This window comes from Triticum aestivum, chromosome 2B (assembly GCF_018294505.1).
Source record: "Triticum aestivum cultivar Chinese Spring chromosome 2B, IWGSC CS RefSeq v2.1, whole genome shotgun sequence".
Classification (NCBI taxonomy): Eukaryota; Viridiplantae; Streptophyta; class Magnoliopsida; order Poales; family Poaceae; genus Triticum; species Triticum aestivum.
The window spans coordinates 721229684-721241903 of record NC_057798.1 but is presented as its reverse complement, the minus strand read 5'-3'; the positions used below and the strand labels follow the sequence as shown (position 1 = coordinate 721241903).

The 12220-nt window shown below is 51.1% G+C and overlaps 2 protein-coding genes across 2 annotated transcripts; one reads left to right on the top strand and one right to left on the bottom strand.

Moving 5' to 3' along the window:
- Window positions 1-3036: 3036 nt before the first annotated feature.
- Window positions 3037-4768, bottom strand: LOC123039485 (F-box/LRR-repeat protein At1g06630-like). Its single transcript, XM_044462633.1, has one exon. The coding sequence runs from the start codon at window positions 4766-4768 to the stop codon at window positions 3212-3214; it is 1557 nt and encodes a 518-aa protein (XP_044318568.1). The 3' UTR covers window positions 3037-3211.
- A 5764-nt stretch (window positions 4769-10532) lies between these two features.
- Window positions 10533-11324, top strand: LOC123039484 (putative F-box protein At3g58860). Its single transcript, XM_044462632.1, has one exon. It carries the CDS (start codon window positions 10533-10535, stop codon window positions 11322-11324), a length of 792 nt encoding a protein of 263 aa, XP_044318567.1.
- The last annotated feature ends 896 nt before the right edge of the window (window positions 11325-12220 follow it).

The following is a 12220-nucleotide window of genomic DNA, read 5'->3' as shown; positions in this document are numbered from 1 at the left end:
CTTCTAGATTCATTAGAAAGTGGCTAAGATTGAGGGAGGGTGTTAGACTGTATTTACATGTGTATATTGTAACGTTTTATACCACCTCATTATATATATGTGTGATAGGCCACCCCTAGAGGGTTGTGCCGGTTCCCCCCAAAGCCTATTGTCTTACACTAAGTTTGTCTGGAAAGAAGTTGAGATAGTTTTTAATAAGTATTTCAATTCTTTCTTAGAGCTAGCTGCTTGCTGGTTCTGTAACAAAAGATTCTTACATCTAAATGTAGTGTCTTCTGCTGTCCTACGGGGACTGTGGAATATTAGGAACTCTCTTGTGTTGTGTTTAATAGAGCTAAATGGATTTCTGTCAGACATGTATGGCAGAAGATAATCCAATACTTAGGGGATTGGGCAAAGCCTCACAAGGAACTGCTGCAGGGACAGAGAACACAATTCAGAGACCAATTGCTGACGAAGTTAAGGTTCCCCTGGAGGTGTCCGCTGTCCTGGGCAAGAATCATTTGAGGTGCAGCACATGGGGGGCGAGCCACACCTGTGGAGTTGAAGAGCAACCCGAAGACAGCTGATGAGATCCATGTGGTCTTTGCACCCATGTCCTGATGTTACGGGGGCCGTGGGTTCCTTGTTTTTTTTTTCTTTTATTTCAATTTCTAGAGTCATAAGTGTGGCAAAAACCATGATAAGTAAGACTGGCCTCGGTTTTGGTTGCTTTTAGTTTCACTTATGTGTCCTTTCGTGGCACCTTTTTTTAGATAAAAGGCCGAGGCCCGACTTTATAAATAAAGCCACCAGGCAGAGTATAACAGACCCAGAGATCAACACAAGGAGAAGCAAAGTATCAACCAGGATAGAAAGAAAGATAGTCTAAGTACATGGCTCCCAGGCCAGCACACGGCTCGCAGGCCGGAGAGATCTAAGACGAGGGCCGACCACCAACGACTAAGTGCCTGCTTGAACTGGTGAGATGGAGATAGCAGAGGTGCGGATCTTGGCCAACATGGCATCGAAGGTGTCCCTGTCCTCCTCCTTAGTCAATGATCTCCACTGCTGCAGGAATACACAAGTTTTAAATAAACAATCAGCTGGTTTAGCAGGGAAAACATGTTCAATGGTAAATTTATTCCTTGTCGTCCAGAGGGCCCAGCACATCGCAGCGAGGCCCACCCAAAACAATCTTCTCTGGGCCCCAACCAAAGAATTAACCAGGACGCGAAGGTCAGAGAAGGAGGTCGGAGCCCAAGAAACATGCATCCAGGATCTAATACAACACCAAAACAAATTAGCCAGCACACTATTGAAAAAGACATGTGACGTGTCTTCTCTCATATCACATAAAGCGCATCTATCAGAGCCCAGACCATTACGCTTTCGGATTTGATCACCCATCGGCAAACGACCATGAGAGGCTTGCCAGAGGAAAACCTTAACCTTAGGAGGGATACGAGCCCTCCATATCCAATTGAATTTAGAGGTGGGGGATCCAGCAATAAGCTTACCATACAGGGATTTCACCGAGAAACGAGCAGAGGAGGAGTGGGGCCAAACAACCGAGTCTTCCTCCTCCGAGAGCGAAGGGAAGAGAGCAACAAGACGCTGCCAGTCTTCCAACTCTGCGGGAGAGAGGGAGCGTCGCAGATGCAGGTCCCAATTATTCGACGCGAGCTCAGAGATTGAGATCTCAGGGTCCGGGCAGTAAGAAAAAAGAACAGGAAAGGAACTCGCCAACGGAGAAGGACCACACCACCAATCAAGCCAAAACCTAGTGGACCTACCATTGTGGACAACGAATTTGACGAGGCCTTGGAAGATCGGTCTGAGCTTAACCAGATCTCTCCATAACTGAGATGCCCCCGAGGCCCGGGCAAACATAGGGCAAGAAGAGGGAAAGTACTTCGCTTTGAGAATGGAGAACCAGAGGGGCTTCTCCTGGGGGATGGTCATGATCTTCCACCACCATTTGATGATCAAACATTTGTTCATAACGAGAGTGTTAATAATGCCCAGCCCCCCAAGGCTTTTTGGCTTACAAATAAGGTCCCATTTGACCAAACGATACTTGCGCTTGTTATCAGCCGCGTTCCAGTAGAAGGCACCTCTGTGTTTATCGAAGCCAGCATGGGTTCCCATAGAAAGGAGGTAGAAACCCATCAAGAACATAGGGAGAGAAGAGAGGCACGCGTTAATCAAGGCAACTTTACCCGCCTGAGTGTTATATCTACCCCTCCAGGGCATGACCCGATTACCCACCTTGGCCACTGTTGGAGCAAAATCTTTAGCAAGAAGTTTACCAGAGGAGATCGGTAGACCCAAGTACTTAATAGGAAACGAACCACGAGAACAGTTCAGGAGGCGGGCCACCCGCAAGGCCTCGGTGTCCGACACGCCAGTGACAATAACTTCACTTTTGGAGAAATTAATCTTGAGACCCGAGAGAGCTTCGAAGCAAAGGAGCAGAAATTTGAGATGGGCAATGCAGTGCTCGTTTAGTTCCACTAGGATAATTGTGTCATCTGCATATTGGAGGTGAGTGATATCCTCCGGAATGAGGTGTGAGCTAACAGGAGAGATGTGGCCGGCCTCCACGGCTCTGAAAGGAATATTGGAAAGAGCATCCGCCATAAAATTAAAAAGGATGGGCGAAGCCGGATCACCTTGCCTTTCGTGGCACCTTGAACCCGGCGATTAGCCCAGATGTTTCGCTTTGTATGGTTTGGTTTCGTTTCTATGAAATGGAGCCGGGGGTACTCCCCTTTGATCAGAAAAAACTGTATACTTTTTCTTTGAGAAATACCACACAAATTTGTTATTTTTCTCTTTGAAAAGTGCACAGATTTGTTCTATACATACACACAAAAAATGTCCATAATGTTGTAATGATTTGTTGGTCTACTGCAAAGAAATATAGTGTTTGCAAACTGAGCGCCGGATCAGCCGCTCGACAGTCATTTGAGAACTACGAAATTTTCAGGCGACTAGAATTAGCAAACCAAAACTTATACTATTTGCGACTTCCAGTTAACCGAATGGCTCAAAATCCAAACCATGAGCAGGAGTTTCTCTCTCGCTCTTCTACTAAATCCAAGAGATGATGTCTGTTTGTCAAAAGAATCCAAGAGATGTCTCGCGCAAAGATAACATGAGACCCTCAACAAAAAAAAGGAAAAAAAAACAGAACAAGCAGAAAATAAACATGACATCTGCGGATAAATCACTTGAAACTCTTTTCTGGTTTGCCCACTAGCCAGCTCTCGATCTCCTTCGTCAGCTCAGCCTGCAACTTGGACGACCCCTTCTTCACGAACCCGACACACATCCTTTCAAGCACAAGCGCGTTGCGGAACAGCAGGCTGGCCAGCACCCTATGCTGCACGTCACACCGGTAGCTATCCATGTTTATGTCCTTCACACGACGCCGCAAGCACCGAATGGAAAAACTCAACCGGTTGGGAACTTTTAGCTCCACAGGATCATCCGAGGACTTATGGTACTGCTCCTGATCATCATCTACGCCTCTTCTGTTGAACCGCTCCGGGTACATGGCCTCCTCCTCCTCCTCTTCCTCCTTTTCTCTTCGCTCCCGGTCATCCATGTCGAGCGACAGGACCTCGAGGTTGGGCGTCTGCTCCAGTATCCTCCGGACCGCATCGACCGCGTCGCTGTTCCGGATGGGGCCATGTAGCTCGAGCCGCGTCAGGGTAGGAAACGAGGGGAACACCGCGAAGAATCGAGTGTCCAAGCCTCTATGGTGCAGAGGCAGATGCTTTGAGGGCGACACCTTTTTGAGGAACCTTCTGAACCGGGTGAACTCCGACTTCGTGGGTGTCACCTTGCAAAATTTGACGGTGCAGGAGGATATTGCCGGTGAGCCGTGCAGAGATAGCAAGGACTCCTCTGGCACGGCGCCGCTATAGTCCATGGACCTCAGCTCCGACGCGTCGATGCTTACTTTCATCAAGTCGTGGCAGCAGCGGAGAGCGAACCTTCGGAGGCATTTGTCGAGAACAAAGACCTTTTTGAGACTTCTGTTGGTTTCCAGCGTCAGGTCGGCGATGCGGGGACAGCCCGAGATGAATTTTTGGATGGTTTCCCCGGAGTCATCGCCGAGGATGCCTGTCAGACGCAGAGTTTCGAGGAACGGCAGGTTGATGGCCTCCGGTAGGTTCAGTTTGCAATGGCCAATGCATAGAGTTCGTACGACGGTGCAGGAGTAGAGCCTTCTCGGAAGGACATACCCCCAGTCCTCATTATCGCTCCCCTTTTCATCGTCGTCCTCGCGTGGGCAGATCGGGCCAATGAAGAAGCGCAGGTCGAGGTGGAGCTCCTTCTCGGCGTGCCGCAGCACGTCGAAGAGCCACTGGTCGACCGCGGCCTTGTCCCAATTGTCGTAGCGGTCGAAGGCGAAGCGGAGGCTACGCAGCGGCACGGGGAGGCTGGTGGCCGCGCTGCCGTACCGGCGGCGGCGACGGAGGAGGGCAGCGCTGATAGTGTCGATCAGCTGAACGCTACAGCTCCTCTGCTCCTCGGCCTCGAGGAAGTAGGTGTACCAGTCCTCTTCCCGTTCGCCCTCTTCCTCCTCGAAGGAGATGGTGTGCACGCTGCAGAAGATGTCGCGCCACCGGTGGCCAAGCGCGGCCGCGCGGCCGGCTTCCTTGTTGGGGAGGTAGGAGAGGACGTGGCCCAGCACGTCGTCGGGGAGGCCGCTGATGCGATCTCGCCGCCCCGACGACGACGACGACGACTTTTTGCGTGACGGTGGGGCCGCCATGTCGATCCACCGGTCCGACGAACTAACGTTCGAGATATGTCCAAGTTAATGAGGAGATCGATCCGTAGCGGAAGGATATATGGAGGATTTCCATATATAGGCGGTGCCGTGCATGCAAAAGAAAGAAGGAAATCTAAACAGAAATCTCCGACTACAAAACTCCTCGTCAAATATCGAGGGTTTGCTTAGGTTTTCGGCATAAGAAAACACACACGCACGGCACGCCTCGCGTTCTCGTCCATCGACGCCTCGACCAAGATGAAGCGGCGCAGGCAGGCGGACCGCCTGAGCGCTCTCCCGGACGAGATGATCCAGCACATCCTCTCCCACCTCCCGTCCGAGGAGGCCGTGCGCACCAGCGCGCTCTCCAGCCGATGGCGCGACGTCCCCGCCCGCGTCACCACCGTCGACCTCGCCGACCCCGCCAAAGGCGATTATGGGCGTAACAATATGAGCGAGGAGGCAGACGACCTCCCGCTCTGCTTCGCCCACAAGGTGACGGGGGCGATCCTCGGCAAGGCCCCCTCGGCGCCCATCCGCACCCTCCGCCTCGACGTCTTCAACCCGTTCAACAACCTGCTCGACCAGTGGATCGGCTCCGCCGTGTCCTCCGGCGCTGAGGACATCGACGTCAAGCTCAGGTACAGTCACCTCTCCCGGCGCAGGCTCTGCCCCTACGGCTCGTCGGAGAGGGCCTCTGCGGACTTCGAAAAGTATGAACGGAACGGCTATACCAAGACGCAGAACCATCTCTTCCGGTGCCACACGCTTCGCCGACTACGCCTCACCAACTGGAGGCTCGATCTGCACGGAACCGTCTCCATGGGGTCCCTGGAGACGCTCTGCCTCGCCAGGATCATGGACCCCAAAGGGCTGCTGCAACACCTGCTATCAAACTGCCCGCGCCTCGCTGACCTGACGCTGCAGGAGTGCCCGAGTCTCACGAAAATCACGGTGGCCAGTGCCCACCTGCGGAGTTTCGCCGTGATCTGCTGCCACCATGCCACGCGCATCAAGCTGAGCAGTTCCTGCCTCCAGTCGCTGCACTACAAAGGTGGCCTTCCTCGCAAGTCACTCTTCAAGCTTGCGAACCACGCAGGGGTCATGGCGCTGACAATTGAAATCTGTCAAGACCTCTCCGGGATCGGACCAACAGAAGAATTCGCTCCAGCCACTAAGCTCATTAGACGGTGCACCAAACTGGTGTGCCTTCACCTTTCTTTGCGCCCATCAATGGCTTACCACAGCAGCTTCACACATGCGGTGCCCTGCCTACAACATCTGAGGCAGTTGGGCCTCCAGTGCTGCCTGTTCGACGACGATGACATCCGGTCAGTTGCTGTCCTTCTTCGTGACACCCAGAACCTTGAAGTATTGTCGCTGTTTCCTCTGGGTCCAGAGATTCGAGACGAAGGGTACTTGTCTGATAGCGAATCAGATATCGAGCTTGAGAACAACGTCGTTGAGGATGGGGTCGACTATAGTAGCCAGGTGACCGATAGTGGTTTCTGGCCAATGCAGATCAGCTGCTTGGATGATAAACTGAGAAGAATCAACATTGGGATGTACGGAGGACTGCAACTCGAAAAGATGCTTGCGAAGTTTCTGCTTTCAAAGGCTGCAGCTTTGGAGGAATTCTCTGTTACCTTAACGGCTGGATGTTCCCAAAGTAAGCGTAAGGTTGCAAAGGAGCTTCGATCCTGGCGATCGAATAACCATACCAAAGTAACTGTAAATAGATGATAGCAAAAGTTGTGATTGCACTTGAAAAATGTAAAATTAGGAGGGGGAAGTTAGGGTTCCTTTAGTAACATAGGGATATAAGATACCATCATTTCGTTGAATATTTGGTTAAATTTACTTTTTTTTCTACTAGTAAATGTGTCTGTGCGTTGCAACAGGAGAAACAAATCCATGTTGCCAAAGTCGAGCAGATGGATGAGCGAAGGATGATGAAACGGAGAAAGAAATTTAATCCTTCTAACGGTAGCAAAATATACATGTGCGTTGCAACGGAAAAAACATGTCTATAACCCATATCAAATTTGAGATCAAGCAGCTTCCAGGGTACCTCGCCAATGGTCATTTCCTATGTCCGGATGCCGGGCAGAGTGGCCGTTGGACCGTTTGTGAGCACGACATCTCGGGCCCAGACTAACGGCTGAAGTATTCCAGGACAGGACTGGCAGCACTCTGGCTCAGGCTGAACCGGGCGGCTCGCTGCAGTTCGCCGCTGTCGTCGCCATCGTCGTGCAAGAGCATCAGAGGGCACGAGAGAGAGAGGGGAAGGAGGACCTGAGCTCACATAAATGATGATGGTGAGGTCAGCTTAGTTCTAGATACATCCCCTTTTATCCATTTTGTTGACAAGTATTTCTGGACGGAGGGAGTAGGTGCTTATGTGGCATGCCACATAGATGATTTTATGTGGCATACCACCTTGTCTCATGTGACATCTTTCCCGTTCCTGCTGACAGTAAATTTTCCTTGTTCAATTTCTTGTTACAGTGATTGCAACTAAAAACTCTATTCATTTACTGCTACATTGGACGTAGTACTGAAACATCATTACATATGTATTGAAACTGATATTTTAGTAAGGCAGAAATCACGCCAGGGCAGATCCAAGACAATAAAAATAGTTCAATAGTATGTTGGAATTGTTCCTGGTGCAGCTAGCAAATGCATTCTGTACTTGTATTATTTTCACTCGTGGTGCTTGTATGTTGTTCAATATAGGTCACCATGCAACTTTTGCAGCCTAAAAAGGAGTTTTTTTTTCTTACAGCCTTCTCTGGATATATTTGTATCTTGTAGTCAGAAATATGTTGCACAAATGCTAATGGCTATATGATTTTATTACTCCCTCCTACCCATATTAATTGTCATGGCTTTAGTACAACTTTGATTATCATGTTCGACTCTCCCATGTCAACTTCTTTTTATAATGCTATAGTTTTCCAATTCTGCAGTTGGCAATGAAAAAGAACTAGTAGGTTTCAAAAAGATGGATCTCACATCATTTTGAATGGGAAGCCAAAGAGATCATGAGAAATCCAGACATATGGATGTGGCGAGAAATAGAATGCCAAAAAATTGGGTAAAACTGAAAAAGGATTGGTTAATTGCAGGAATTTCTCTCAAGTTGGGTAGATCCTGTCAAAAATGTAAAACTAAGTGGTAAAAATGGAATTAACTCAAAGATTTTTGTGTATCCAGTGCAAAAAATGTAGAACCGTCCAAGAAAAAATCTTATTTCTCAGTTGATTGTACAATATTTCTTTTGAGAAATACTGTACAAACTTGTTCTACACAACCAAAAAATGTCCATAATGTTGTAATGGATTTTGTTCATCTAGTGCAAAGACATGTAATACGTCGTTTGAGAAGTGCGAAATTTTCAGACAACTAAGAATTATAGCAAACCAAAACTTATATTGGCAACTCTCAGTTAACCGTAAAAATACTACTCCGTGGAGATAATCCAAACCATGAGCAGGAGTATTTTATTTTAGTAACAAGTATTAATTCATAATCCAACCATGACCAGGAGTCTCTCTCTCTTCTACTAAATATACAAGACATGTCTTGCCCAAAGATAACATGACACCCCTCGCAAAAAAGGAACAAAGAAGAAAATAACATGACATCTACGGATAAATTACTCTGAGATTGCTTCACGGAAGACAACTAAGGACAGACCCAGTGCATAGAAGCTCCCACACAAGGTGGGATCTGGGGAGGGATTATAGGAACCTAGTCTTACCCCTGCAAAGTGCAATGCAGAGAGGCTGGTTCGAACCCAGGACCTCTTGGCACAAGTGGGGAGGACTTCACCACTGCGCCAGGCCTGCCCCTCGCTTCACGGAAGACAACTAATCACATGAATTCTGGTTTGGCCACTAGCCAGCTCTTAATCTCCTTCATGAGCTCAGCCTGCAACTCGGACGGCACCTTCTTCACAAACACGACACGCATCCTTTCAAGCACAAGTGCATTGCGGAACAGCAGGCTGGCCAGCACCCTATGCTGCACGTCACACTGGTAGTTAACCATACTGATCTCCTTCACTCTACGGCGCAAGCACCGCATGGAAAAACTCGACCGGCTGGGAACTCTGAGCTCCACAAGATCATCCAAGGACTGATGGTACTGCTCCTGATCATCATCTACGCCTCTTCTGTTGAACCACCCCGGGTACATGGCCTCCTCCTCCTCCTCCTCCTCCTCTTCCTCTTCCTCCTCCTCCTCCTGATCATCATCCAAGGACTGATGGTACTGCTCCTGATCATCATCTACTCCTCTTCTGTTCAACCCCCCCGGGTACATGGTCCCTTCTTCCTCTTCCTCTTCCTCCTTTTGTCCTCCCATGTTGAGCGCCAGAACCTCGAGGTTCGGCGTCTGCTCCAGTACCCTCCGGACCGCATCAACTGTGTCGCTGCTTCGGATGGGGCCATGTAGCTCGAGTCGTGTCAGGCTAGGAAACGAGGGGAACACCCTGAAGAATTGAGTGTCCAAGCCTTGATGGTGCAGACACAGGTGCTTCGAGGGTGAGACTTTTTGGAGAAACCTTCTGAACAGTACGAACTCTGGCTCCATGGGTGTGGCCTTGCAAAATTCGATGGTGCACGAGGATATTGCCGGAGATCCATGCAAAGAGAGGAGGAATTCCTCAGGCACGGTGCCGCTGTAGTCCAGAGACCTCAGCTCCGAAGCATCGATGCTTACTTTCGTCAAGTTGTGGCAGCAGCGGAGAGCAAACCTTCGGAGGTGTTTGTCAAGAACAAAGACCTTTTTAAGACGATTGTTGGCTTCTAGCGTCAGGTCAGCGAGGCGGGGACAGCCCCAGATGAATCTTTGGATGGCTTCCCCGGAGTCATCGCCGAGGATGCCCGTGAGACGCAGCGCTTCGAGGAAAGGCAGGTTGATGATCTCTGGTAGATTCAGTTTGCAATGGCCAAGGCATAGCGTTCGTATGGCCATGCAGGAGTAGAGCCTTCTCGGAAGGAGGTACCCCCAGTCCTTATGAAACCCTGACTCGTCTTTGTAGCGGCTGTTGCCAATGCGGCGTTTGCAGATCGGGCCCATGAGGAAGCGAAGATCGAGGTGGAGCTCCTTCTCGGCGTGACGCAGCACGTCGAAGAGCCACTGGTCAACAACGACCTTGTCCCAATTGTTGTAGTTGTCGAAGGCGAAGCGGAGGCTGCGCAGCGGCACGGGGAGGCCGGTGCGGGTGCCATCGTACCGGCGGCGGCGACGGAGGAGCGCGGCGCTAACATGGTTGATGAGTACACTGCTGCAGCTCCTCCGCTCCTGAACCTCGACGAAGTAGGTGTACCAGTCCTCTTCCCGTTCACCCTCTTCCTCCTCGAAGGAGATGGTGTGCACGCTGCAGAAGATGTCACGCCACCGGCGGCCAAGCATGGCCGCACGGCCGGCTTCCTTGTTGGGGAGGTAGGAGAGGACGTGGCCCAGCACGCCGTCGGGGAGGCTGCTGATGCGGTCTCGCCGCCTCGACGACGACTTCTTTCGTGAAGGTGAAGCCATGTTCAAGATATGTGTAATCAAAAGATCTGCTACCAAATATATCAAAGGATTTTCAGATCGGTTCCATAGGCGGTGGATGTGGTTTGATCTTTTGACGAGGCGGTGCATGCAACCCGGGGTCCTTGTGTTGACCTAACAGAAACCCAAACAAAATCTGTGGAACCGCCGCCCTGAAAATTCCTCGTCAAATATCGAACGTACGCATCACGTCTCGTCCATGCATGTCCATCTACACTCCTCGACGGAGATGAAGAGGTGGCGCAGGCAGGCGGACCGGCTGAGCGCTCTCCCCGACGAGATGCTCGAGCACATCCTCTCCAACCTCCCGTCCGACGAGGCCGCGCGCACCAGCGCGCTCTCCCGCCGGTGGCGCGACGTCCCCGCAGGCGTCACCGTCGTCGACCTCGTGGACCACAAGAAACGCAATCAGCATAGAAGAAGTGCCGCCGCCAAGGACCTCCCGATCTGCTTCTCCCACAAGGTGACCGGTGCCATCCTCTGCAAGGCCCCCGCGACGCCCATCCACACCTTCCGCCTCGACACCCGCCACCTGCCGGCCGACCTGCTCGATCAATGGATCGGCTCCGCCCTCTCCTCGGGCGCCGAGGAGATCGACGTCAAGCTCAGGTACGGCCACTTGTCCGGGCGGAGGCTCTGCCCCTACGGCTCGACGGAGAGGGCCTCCGCGGACTTCGAAATCTACGAACGGAACAGCTATACCAAGACGCAGAACCATCTCTTCCGGTGCCGCACGCTTCGCCGCTTGCACCTAACCAACTGGACGCTCGACCTGCACGGAACCGTGTCCATGGCGTCGCTGGAGACGCTCTGCCTCGCCAGGATCATGGACCCCAAAGGACAGCTGCAGCAGCTGCTCTCCAACTGCCCGTGCCTCGCTGACCTGACGCTGCAGCCTGCAGGAGTGCCCGGGCGTCAGCAAGATCTCCGTGAAGAACGCCTTCCTGCGGAGCTTCGCCATGATCTGCTGCCACCATGCCACCCACGTTGAGCTGTGCAGCTCATGCCTGCAGTCGCTGTACAACAAAGGCGGCCTTCCTTTCGAGTCGGTCTTCAAGCTTGAAAACTACCAAGGGGTCGTGGCCCTGAGGATTGAAATCTGCGAGGACCTTTCCAAGAGGGAATCGGCGGATGTTGCTCCGGTCACAACACTCATCAGCCAATGCACCGAGCTGGCATATCTTCACCTTTCTTTGCGCCCGTCAATGGCCTACCACAGCAGCTTGTTCGCAGAGGCTGTACAGGGGCTACCTCTTAGGCACTTGGGCCTCCAGGGCTGCTTGAGCGACGATCATGCCATCCGGTCTGTCGCCGTCATGCTTCGTGACACAAAGAACCTGGAAGGATTGTCACTGTTTCCTATGGGTCAGCCCAGAAAGAAGGCGTCCTGGACGTCCGATGGCGAATCGGATGCCGAGACTGAAGATTGTGACGATGGGGTTGACCGTAGTAGCTGCGTGACCGATAGTTTGTGGCAGATGTACATCAGATGCTTGCACCATAAGCTGAGGAGAATCAACATTGTAAATTACAAAGGACTGCAGCTCGAAAGAATACTTGCAAATTTTCTACTTGAGAGGGGTAAGACTTTGGAGGAATTCTCGGTTACCTCACCGATTGATAGTTCCCGACAGAAGGATCAGATGGCATCGCAGCTAAGATCCTGGCGATACAATCGCCGTACCAGAATAATCGTAAACAGAAGGCAGAAAAAGTTGTGATTGCACTTGTAGAAAACTCTCTTCTTCGGCTGGATGCAACAGGATTAATTTTTAACTCTGACAGCCAGGAGCTTATGGAGATTATGAACAAAGATTCATTATGCAGGCAATGCAGCGGCCATCATTAACGATTGCTACCACTTGGCCTGTAATTTTAGTTCAATTT

Coding starts and splice junctions, on each gene's coding strand:
- LOC123039485 (XM_044462633.1), bottom strand. CDS start 4,768: ATGGCGGCCCCACCGTCACGCAAAAAGTCGTCGTCGTCGTCGTCGGGG.
- LOC123039484 (XM_044462632.1), top strand. CDS start 10,533: ATGCATGTCCATCTACACTCCTCGACGGAGATGAAGAGGTGGCGCAGG.